This window comes from Eublepharis macularius, chromosome 4 (genome assembly GCF_028583425.1).
Source record: "Eublepharis macularius isolate TG4126 chromosome 4, MPM_Emac_v1.0, whole genome shotgun sequence".
In the NCBI taxonomy this organism is placed as follows: Eukaryota; Metazoa; Chordata; class Lepidosauria; order Squamata; family Eublepharidae; genus Eublepharis; species Eublepharis macularius.
In genome coordinates this window covers 102491556-102503194 of record NC_072793.1, presented here as the reverse complement: position 1 = coordinate 102503194, position 11639 = coordinate 102491556, and the positions used below count along the sequence as shown (strand labels likewise).

General features: G+C 46.7%; 1 protein-coding gene across 1 annotated transcript in view; it reads left to right on the top strand.

The window, feature by feature from the left end:
• The first annotated feature begins 1940 nt into the window (after positions 1 to 1940).
• The window catches only part of LOC129328330 (hyaluronidase-4-like), a 39271-nt gene continuing 29572 nt past the window's right edge, over positions 1941 to 11639 (top strand). The window contains exon 1 of the mRNA XM_054977327.1: positions 1941 to 2003. Within this exon, the coding sequence (XP_054833302.1) occupies positions 1957 to 2003 (47 nt within the window). The 5' untranslated portion in view covers positions 1941 to 1956. The remainder of the gene's footprint in view (positions 2004 to 11639) is intronic.

Here is an 11639-nt window from a genome sequence, read left to right as displayed (position 1 = left end):
TCTGGATGAAACAGAAGTCCAGTGGGACCTTAAAGATTACCTCAGCTTAATGAAGTATACATCCATAGGTGATACGCAAGTTTGTATCCACGTGGTTGATGTGGGTCACTAGGACCGAGCTTCAGAGTCACTTTAGGTGGTGCAGCTTGACTCCGAGGCAGGAAAAGGAATACAAAAGAGGGCGATGGTTGCTGCATTGTCATCACCCTGAGCTGCCATCATCATGCAGTCGGCATGGAAAGGCTGCAATCCCACGTGTATTCAGAAGCTGCATTGCACACAATGGGGTTTGCTTCTGCAGACCTGACTTTAAGATCCAGCAGTCAACAAATGTCAGAAGCGTCACTTGCAACACACTCCTAAGTGTGCTTATTCCAAAGCAAAATTTTTAAAAAAATGTTCCTTGGGGTTTAGGAATGCAGCCTTATTTGTGTCTTTTCCTTTGCATTCCTACTGCTTGTATTAAGCACTGAAGTGCAGCCTTGGAGGGTTAGCGCTCCAGTGCTCCATCTAGTCTAGCATCCTGTTTCACACAGTGGGCAGTCAGATACCCCCAGGAGGCTTACAAGCATATCCAGAGGGTCACTGCCTCTGAACATGGAGGTTCTAGTTAGATGTCATAGCTAACAACGTTGATTGGCCTATCCCCCATGGATTTGCCTAAACACCCTTTAAAGCTATTTATGGCAGTGGCCATTTCCCCTGTAGGTGTTTATAGCATCCTTTTATGAAAAGTGGAACTTGAATCCAGGGGCACCTTAGAGACCAACAAGATTTTCAAGGTAGAAACTTTTGAGAGTCGGAGCTCCCTGCTTTGACCCTCAAAATCTTATGCTCTGAAAATCTTGTTGGTCTCTAAAGAGCCACTGGACTTAGATCCTGCTGTTCTGCTACAGCCCAACACAGCTACCTACCTGAGGCAACCTTTGGGGAAACACAGTGATGAAGAAAAGCAGCCGGTTCCACCTTCCTCAAAGACGGGAGTCCAGCAGTGTTTCGTTTAGAAAAATGGCACCGAGCCCAAGTTTATTCCACCAGATGTCTCTGCTGAGGCAGCCGTCGAGTGCTTGTGAGTGCTCAGACCACAACCAGCGCTCAGCGGCAGAGTGCCCTCTGGCAGTTGCTGCTTTCCCTCCTGCTGCCTCTCTCCATACCCTCACTGTCCTTTTAGAGATCTTTTCATGGTCATCACTGCCCTTCCCAACTTCTGCTACCCAATTACTTCATCCTCTTTCCATATCATAGTCCCCAGTGGCATCTACAGCAACCTCTCCTACACTTGTTCTTTTCCTCACCTCAACAAATACACGTAAGATAAAATGTATTTAGCCACTTCATTTACTTCATGTGTAAAAAATCCAACAGGTAAAGCTTTCTTCCATCGCTGCCCAATTTTCATGCCAGGAAAAGTCTGACCGTCTGAATTTTAGCCTGCAACACATCTGTTAAAGGTACTGTGTTCCTTGCCCATCCCGGGCGGAGCTACGTGTGGAGGAAATGAAGCCTCTTTCCACCTCTTTAGGTAGGGAGCTCGACTCGCCAGGCTCCAGAGCTCATGCCCTGGCAATCTGGTTGGGCTTGAAGGTGCTCCGGGCCCGACTCTTGCTTTCCCACCACCTCTCTTCAGCCCCTCCCCCCCCCAGCTCCATCCGAACACACCTGCCGATTCTCGGGGAGAGCCCTCTGACATCCACGCCCCAGACCTTTGGCCCAGCTAGCGAAGAGGGAAGGGCCGGACCGATGGGAGAAGCCTTGTCCAGCCTGATCGGAGCTGAGTCACGGGGAAGAAACCTGCTCCCTGCTCCCGAAGCCCGGAGCGCGCCGGGCGGGGAGGTTTCGGGCAGGCGGGCGGGTGGGGCGCGGGGCGTGGCCGGCAGGTGAGAGGGCGGGCCTGCCTGCCCGCGGCCAGGTAAGTAGCAGCCGAGCGCTGGCCGCGCCTGGAGCGGGCGGCGTGCGATGCAGCTCGAGATGCCTGGAGCGGGCGAGCCGAGCCGGCGGGCGAGGTAAACTCTTCCCTGGGCCGGCCGGTCCGTTTCTGCCTGGCCCTCTCCTCCCGATCTGTTTTGGGAGCCGAACCCCCGGCCTCCCCCTTCCCGAGCCTTTGAGCGAATCCGTGGTTTGCAGTGCTTCGCCGCGGGGTTTTGGTTTACACCCGCGGGCTCCTTCCTCCTTCTGGAGCAGATCCCAGGAGGGGGGTTACTTTGGGAGCCTTTAGCATCCTTTGCCTGCGCGGCTGGTTGAGCCTCCCAAATTTCCCGTTCGCTCCCCCTTCTCTGTAAGCACGCTCTTACTGAGCGGCGAGCGCCGGCCGGTAGGACGTTTTGGGAAACATTCAGCAACGTCCTCAGTTCTCTCGTAAGAACTGCAGGGGGGAGATTACCTGCAGGTGGGAGGGGGAAGCAAGTCTTCTGCTTGCTAGGGCTCAGAACAGGGCAACCTGTTGAACTTGCACCTGCAGACTCAAAAGATGCTTTACTGCCCTCTCTGTGGTCACCAAGTAGCCTAACTTTCTGGGGAATTTGTTTTACTCTGTAAGATGTGCTTGGTAGCTGGAATTCTCCATTCCAGGTGGAAAGAGTCAGCAGCCCTCTTCTGAGCCGCTGTGCTTCCCTAGAGGCTAAGGATGGAGGCTCATGTGTTAGTCTTGAGTAAGGATAGACATTCTAAGGTGTATGATCAACTAGGTGAATGGATAGCCGTGTTCGTCTGTCTGTAGCAGTAGAAAAGAGCAAGAGTTCAGCAGCACCTATAAGACTAACAAAATTTGTGGTGTGGTATGAGCTCTTGTGAGTCGTGAGTCATGAAAGCTCATACCCTGCCACAAATTTTGATAGTCTGGACTCTTGCTTTTTCCTAGGTGAATTTAATCGATTAATTCAGGAAAATGTATATATGCGTCTTCATAGATCTGCTCAAAGTGCCTGACAAGTAAACACAATATGATAAAATCATAAAACAACATGCACCACACGCCAGGGTCAGCAAAAAAACATCATGAAGCAAAACTGAGTACCCTAAAATGATCTTCTTAAGACAGACCTCAGGCTAGAAGCAGTTGCGTGTGGCTATGTGCAAGTCTGAAAGAAATGTCTTTCTTAATAATGTCCTTGAGTACTTGCTTAACTCTATTGACTCTTCTGAGTGTCTCCTCTCCTGTTCGTTACATGCTGTCCTTAAAGAGCACTTTCTTAAAATACTGATTACGTCTGTGCAAATGACTACGTAATGAGGAAATATTCATGCAAAAACTTGCATAAAAGCAGAGTACGGCTTTTACTGCATTGCATAACCTGCAGGAATATAATTGAAGTGCCAATCAAGTTTTTATTTGTGGCTTATCAAGGGTTTGCAGTGTCTGTTTATGATTTTCCTTCTAAGATAAGAAGCAATGGCTGGTATTTCCAGGGTAGTCTACCTCCACCCCTCAACTATGACAGCTTTTGCCATCATTAGGTAGAAGGTACTGGGGAAAACAGTTTGCCTGTCCAACACACAGTGGAATCAACATGTTCAGTTGTCATGTCCCAAAAGGTGATTGGTGCTGATGTGGAAATGGCCATCTTTCTGCAGGCAAACACAGTAGGATGTGATGTCATACAGCCTGACTGCCAAAACTGCTGTTTCCTTAAAGGAATTCAACTCTGTAGAGAACTCCAGGCCTCACCTTGAGGTTGGTATATCCCTACTTGCCCATCACCATCTCCCAGCCTCAGCAGAACTGCCAGTGCATCAAGGGTTCACCCTGCCTGGCCTGAGGATTGGACCCATTCGAAGAGCAGGTCTGGCATGCCACTGCTCAACACTAGGAGCCTTTTGTTGTGGTGGGTATCATATGTTGAATCCACCTAAGCAAAATTTCCTCTTGATTGCCAAAAAGTCACTCTGTGTTTGGAAATTAATCTGAATTCTCCTTGTTAATATTGACAACGGTCAAATCTCCTTTCAACCAGCCAATGCTGTCAGTTTAGAAAGTGAGCACCCAGTTTCCATATATGTGACCAAATTACAGTTTTTTGTACAAATTACAGTTCTTTTGTTGGTTACAAATATTCAATCTGCTGTCATTTATTATCAGCTAAAATGTCTCCCCTCCATTCCGTCCATGCAAATCTTCCTCCGGATTCAAAGCAGGTGCATAGAATTGTATTATCCTTTGCTTTTATCTAGTTCCAAGAGGGAAATACTGCTGAGGAACTGATGGTGGTAAATGTGAAGTGGGTTACAGAAATGTACTGTGTTCTGCTCTGCAGACTCAACCCTGAGATGGAAGATGAGTGCCTCTAAGCATGTGCAAAATGCCGTTCCTCAGACCTGCTTGTGTATAGGATGAGGAGGGAGTTTCAGCCCCAAAAGAATAACTTCTTGGTAGGCTTGAGCTCATTTAGAATTCTGAGTTTTAAAAACTAAGCACTGCTAAGGATGACTATTTTGGTCAGGCTGCAAGCAGATCCTTGACTTTCTGCCAGACTCTTAAGCATCATGCTGGGAGAGGTTGGCCAGGAGCTATATTTTGAGACATTTGGAAGTGTTGTAGAATACAGACGGTGTGGGGGGGGGCAGGACCTATGAGAATGTGGGGTTTTTGAAATACTAATGATATACAAATATGAATCAAATTATTCATTTCCTGCAGTTTGTAGGCTGGCTTGTCCATCTCCTGAGCAACACATGCAGTCTAGGAAGACTAAAACTTTGAACCCTTAAAGCTGAAGTTAGAGGCATCTCAAGCTACCTAACAATGGGAAAGGTTTGGTAATATGGACTACCCAATGATAAAACACTGCCTGGAAGCCCAGAGAAGCTCTTCAGGTTTTCAGCCTCTTTTGCCCAAGACCTTTTTGGAACCAGGGCAAAATAATACTCTTGAAACTGTCAAAGCTGGTAGAGCCCTGAACTTGCACATTCACGGGCTGATACAAGCTATTCTATTCTATGTATTTAGAGAATTTGCATGCTGCTTCTCCAGAGACCTGCTCAATACAGTCCACAAAGTAAAAATAATACAGTGATCATATTAAAAACAAAACAGGGCATAAAATCACAATAAAACAACATTCAGTAACCTAAAGCAACCATGAGAAGATCCCCAAGGCTAGAAGCAGAGGATAAAATTACCTTTAAAAAGATGGAACCCCTTACCTAGAAGCCTGGGTAAAAAGAAATGACACCAAAGGAAAGTAAGGTAGGTACCTGTCAAGCCTCAAGGGGGAGGCAATTCCAAAGGTGAGATGCCAGCACTAAAAAAAAGCCCTGTGTGTTGTCCCCACTCACCTTACCTCTGTAGGCAGAAGCAGAGAGATCAGGGCTTAGGAAGAGGCTCAACTGATGGGCCAGACAGTACAAGAGGAGGTGCTAGACAATTTCTGTTGTGATTCATTTTCTGAGACCCGACTCCTGAGTAGTTGATAAAACCCAGTTGTCAATATGAGTTTCATTATGCAAAGCCTCCAAAGTGGGTTGGTGCGTTCATATTTTGCCCAGTATCACATTGTTCTGTATTTTTAGTTGCTTTAAAGCATGTGAGTCTCAGTCATGAGAATGGCCATCATTTTGACAGTAAAGGGCTATATCTGTGTTTTGCTGGTAAAGGATAGAGAGTTTGTGCCCACAAATGTTTTGCTCCTTGAAAATAAAATCTGTTCTTAGGTGAGCTGGTTACTATAGGCAGGATGAGAGGGCTCACCTAGATGTAAGTCTGGGCTTTTCTAACTCAGTAATTTCCTTTCAACAACTGCTTGTCAAAATAGTTTTTGAACTTGAGTAAAAGGAGGCCAATGTTGATTTTATTCATTCTCTCATAAACTGGTTGCCCAAACCATGTTTGCCACTATTGCTTTCCATGTATGTGTTATTAATGACCTGTCAAAAGACTTTGGATATCTATTTTTGCCCCTCTTGCTATCTTCAGTGCTTCAGGACTCATGGAGTCATTCTGATTCTTACATGAGCACATGAGATATGTCTAGGAAGATGAGGTGGATGTATTTATTGTCAGATTTCTCTTCTTTAATCTGGGAGCTTGTGACTGGTACTCACTCAATGCATTTGTTCAAGCTGCTAAGTTGGAAGAGGGGAACATTGTGTACAGAACTCACTTCAAAATTGGGCAATTGGGCAATAAATGCCTGAACTCTGAAAATACAAAAATTACTACCTTACAAAAAAAATGTACAAGCCCACCTGCCGGCACACACCTACCCACATTTGTCATTTTATGGGACATTCATGGCCAGAAAGGAAAAAGTGAACCCACTCTTTCTGTTAACAAAAATTCCCTGTAGGCTATACTAAGGCAATTCTTCCTCTTTGTAGCTGTTTGCAAGCATGTTTTATCTCCTGGCCACGATCTGCACTAATATGACTGTGGTTATAAACCCACTGCTTTGCTCCTGGATTTAAGCACACTTCGCTCTGTATTTGGTTGCTTCTGCACCAGGATACTCGAATTCCTTTTCTCCAATCAGCTGAAAGAGGCATTGAAGTTGGGGTTCTGCAAATCACTTAATAAAGTACTGTTTTCTCCATAAAAATACAGCATTGTCCACACCAATGGAAAGATTTTGCTATATGTTTACTTTGAAATATGTCCTGTGTAGTAAAGGGTCTGCTTCTGGCCATAGGTTTTCTTCCATTTAGGGCCTAAGTAAATACTTTCTGTGCCTCATATATTCCTTAATTGCTTGTCGCTAGATGGAGGACTTCCATACAGTTTTTCCTTTGCAGCGACTGTTCATTTTATTTTTGTTTTAAATTATTGTAATAGTCTGGTCACAAAACTACAATGATACCCCTCAAAATCAATTATTGCAAAGCAAAAAGCAGCACTGCAGTGCCCGTTCCAGTTCCAGAAGAGCAGCACTGATAATTGACAATGGATTCAGGAATGCAAGGGCAGGCTAGCTGGAACATGAAGTAATTAATTATGCTGGAAGCAGAAAAAAAGGTGGAGAATTTAAAAGGGCAGTTTCTGCTTCCATGCCCTATTGCATCTCTTTCACGGAATGTCCTAACTGCTGTTCATTATTGTACTTTGCTCAGTGACTGTCCTTGCTACTGATTATATTGTATTTATCACTTGCACTGTGTAATCCACCTTGGATCTCAGTGAGAAAGGCGGACTGTAGGTGGTGGTGGAGGTGGTGATGATGAGGAAGAGGAGGAGGAATCACAATAATGATTTACCCATCCATACTGGTGAGGCTGGCATTTCAATTAGACATGGACACGAACCGCATTACGAACTTAAAAAAACCATGAAATTGGCGATCGCGACCCAGCATTTCGTGATTGTCCATGGCCAACAAACCAGTGTTTGGAAGAAGGCTGGTTCGGTGCATTTGGCCGTAGTTCGGGAAGCCAGACAGTCAGGCGCCATCAATCAATTCCCCTGGAAACGGAGCCGGGGGAATGCCTGAACTCTGTCTGCACTCCTTCTGTCGCTCTGGAAACCTGAATGGAAGCCCAGCTTACCTTGATCGGCAGGTCTTCCTTCCAACCACAGAGCTGAAAAGCGGTTACAAGTTGGGAGAAGACACCCGGGGGAAGGACAGGGGAGGGGGTGTTCTGTAGCCATGGGCACTCCAATCTCATCCCTGCAAACCCTGATAGGCAGCTCTGACGGCCAAACACAGACCTCCTGCGTTGCTATATGGGACCTCAGTTTATAAAAAGCATTGCAATCCCAGTTCTGGTTTCACTTTCAGCGAGCAGTGGAGTGGGACAGAGCTCTTGCTTGCTACTTGCTAGCCTTTGGGGAGAGAGACAGAGTATAATTGAGCTTGGATTTTTGGGATAGGGATCTTTTGGGGGGATTTTGGGGCCAAGCTCAGTGGGCACTGCGGCAGAGGGCTCACATTGATTATTATATCACTGCCTGATCTGTTCAGGTCTGTAGGAGTGGTGGGCTAGGGCTCTAGTCCCACCCTCCCTTTGGTGCCAGGGCTGCTGCCAGGCCCTGGGGCCAAGCTCAGTGGCACCTCGGCTGAGGGCTCACCAAATGATTATTATTATTATCACAATCATTATCATTTTCATTATTATTGTTCTTATTACTATTATTATTATTAGTCTCTGTGCCTGTTCTGTCCAGGCATCTTGGTGTGCTGGGCTATGGCTGTAGCCCCAGCCTCTGGTTCCAGTGCTGCTGCCAGGCCCTGGGGCCAAGCTTAGTGGGCACCTTGGCTGAGGGCTCACAGTATTATTACTAGTGCCTGATCTGTTCAGGCCTCTGGGAGTGGTGGGCTAGGGCTCTAGTCCCTCCCTCCCTCCCTCTGGTGCTAGGGCTGCTGCCAGGCCCTGGGGCCAAACTCAGTGGGCACCACGGCAGAGGGTAAACAGAGTCATCTCCTGTCCTCCTTAATTCTAGTTTAGTGGCACAATGAGTCTTCCTCTTGTGTTGGCCGCCAAGGGTGGTTGTGGGATGAAGTGCGATGGCAGTCCTCCTGGTTCACTTGTGAAAAGCAGTATTGGGTGTGGCTCAGGGGCAGCAGGGAGTCCTCCTGCTCCCCCCAATTCACCTGTGGGGGCTGCGGAGGAGGCCAAAGAGGTCTTTCCGCAGGGGGGAGTGAATCTCTCTCAACATTTTGAGGAAGGGGTGGGCGATGGATCCCTGGAGGAATGGTACGTGTGTTATGAAATATCCCTCCTGTCCCCATCCCAAACTCTCGGTGGTGTCCCCACCTGCAGTCCACCCCTCACCCCGTCATCCGTGGCCAGCCCCACAGCGCACCCTGTAACCATTCGTCCTCCTTCTCCTGGGACAATTAGCAGTTGACGTTTCAATGCCTCCATATGGAGGCACTTTCAGGTCCTTCCTGATGACCCCCGTGTGGTGCGGTGCCATGCCTGTGATGTCCTGATGCACAGGGGCAAAAACGCGAAGCACCTGTCTTCGAAAGCCCTGACTCGGCACCTGAAGAAGCACTACTTGAGCCTGTTTCCCTTCTCACCCAGTGAAACATCCGTTGGAGGGAGAAAGGGGGTGACCAGCTCTTCTGAGCGGGGGTCAGTGGAGGGTCACTTTGCCCTGAGGGTGATGCTGGTGGGAGCAGAGCGCTCCGGCAGGCTGAGCTCGCGGAGGTTGTCCCCTCGGGGTCTGGGACAGCGCCGCTTAGAACCTCGAGGCTGATGGCTCAGGAGGCGGCTGCTGCCGCACTGTTCCACAGTGGGACCCTTAGGTGAGGACCCACAGTGGCTAGGGGATCAGACCCCTGTCTGAATAACATGTCCTCTCCCTGCCACGCCAGGAATACCAGCGCGCTCCTCTTTGGCCTGGCGGGCGGGCACATGGGGGTGCTGCCAGTGAGTGGCCAGACCCCCCCGCCCCATGAGGGGAGGCGGCTCGCCCTCAGCACCCACCTTCTGTACACTGGGCCAACGTCAACCAGTGGCTCTAATTGTATCAAGTGGGAGTTTCCTGGGGGGGGCTTGGATTGGAGAGGGTAACTCCAAGTTACCTTTTGCAATCTTGTCCAAACTTGGGTGATGGCTGTAGGAGAGCCTGCAAAACACTCCCTGGGAATATGGGCTCTCTAAGTGCAACGGGGGCTGTTCCACATCCCACGAACCATGAACCGCAAACCGGTTCGGCAACGGAAAATGTTTGTTGTGGTTCGACACCTTGGGATCGTCGTTGGCACCGAACCACGAACTGCAGAGTCATTAAATTTTTTTGGTCCGTGCCCATGTCTAATTTCAATTGCATTTGAAGGTTTTAAAACTGCTACAAAACATATCTGAAAATGGAAGAAGGATAACAAAGGAAAAGCTGAGCTGCAATGGATTGGCAGCTACCTCATCTGACTTCTCCATCAAACCTGAGCAAAGCAGCTGTCGTGCCAATTCCAGACTAAATGGCTAGTGTGCAAACTTCCTTAGACTGTGGCTATACTCTGCTGGACAAACTACTAATCATAGTGGCAAATCCATATGCTCTTTAAATGTACTCCTCCGACTAATTTATTTAGTAAAGGGCTAGCGGGAGGGGGGGAGTACAGAATGCTGCACCACTTTCCTCCCCCCAAGGGCTTTCATCAGTTCTTATAGCAGAACTCAGCTAAGGGAACAGAACAGATAATGAAGGAGGGAAGACTGGGAGTTAAATTATGAATAACAGGGAGGGTTTAACACCCTGCCCACATTTTCCAACTCCACTTTCTACATGATTGAGGTCACTTTGGGTTCAAACACATGGCTCTGTCACATGTAATTTTGACCATAATTATGCCTTTGCGCAGGAGTGGAATCATCCACATACTTAAAAAAAAAAAGCAACATCATAGTACTTTAAACTGGTTTAGCAAGGAATTATTAATGCATTGCAAACAGTTTTATCCCAAATGAAAACTGGCTTGCTTTCTGAATGGGTCTGTTGAGTTTAGTGAGTAAAAAGTGCAAACCAGTTGGCTAGCAGATGTATCTTGCAAATCACTATACCTGTATTGCTTTGGGGAGTAATGAAGAAGAAAGTAATCTCTTTTAAAAAAACAAAAAACAAAGTTTCTCAAGTCATAAAAGGGATTTTAAAAAATTCAATCTGATTATTTGTTTACTTAAATATTTCTAGATTGCCTGCCTTACCTCAGCTAAGTACACTCAAGGTTGTTTACAAAGACACCCCCCCCCCCAACATTACAAACAATAAAACCATACAATATATTATTCTAGCTTCTGTAAAACAGCAACAGTCCACACTACAACATAAAATCATCAAAGTCCTTTGAAACACAATTATTCACTCTCTTTGGCCCTAAATGGACCCTGGAGTTGGCAACCCCACGCATACAACACTTGTCTCAAACAGGACTATAGTGCTATATGGGCTTTCTCTGAAAAACATTCATGAACCACACTCATTTAACCCTTTTTACTCACTAAACTCACTAAACTCAACAGACCCATTCAGAAAGCAAGCCAGTTTTCATTTGGGATAAAACTGTTTGCAATGCATTAATAATTCCTTGCTAAGCCAGTTTAAAGTACTATGATGTTGCTTTTTTTTTTTAAGTATGTGGATGATTCCACTCCTGCACAAAGGCATAATTATGGTCAAAATTACATGTGACAGAGCCATGTGTTTGAACCCAAAGTGACCTCAATCATGTAGAAAGTGGAGTTGGGGGTGGGGGCTATAGTTGTGTGGCTCAGTGGCAGAAAGTGCAGAAGGTGCCTTGTTCAGTCCCTAGAGGCACCAGTTTAAAAGGTCAGGAAGGTGGTGATGTAAAAAACTTCTGCTTGGGATCCTAGGGAACCCCTGCCAGTCAGAATAGACATCGCTGACCTTGGTGGAGCAATGATCTGACTCTGTGGTCCTGTTCACGTATTGCAGATTCTGCTTCTGTTTGTAAGTATCAATGAGTGTTCACTTTACAAATTAAACTGGGAACTGGTTCCTGGTTAAATGTAATTTAAATCACATGTGTATGCGTTGGATGTCATGTAACATGAAGATTACACAATGCTTGTATAAGGAAAAACCAAGTGTACACTGTATATGGATTGTACAATGTACATATTTCAATGTAACTTGTGAACAGTGTATAAGACAGTTTCGTGATTGCTTAACCATCTTCCAGATAGGACTCCAGTTTGGAGATTCCTAGAAAGAAGCTGATTGTGTGACTGGGAACCAGGAACCAAAC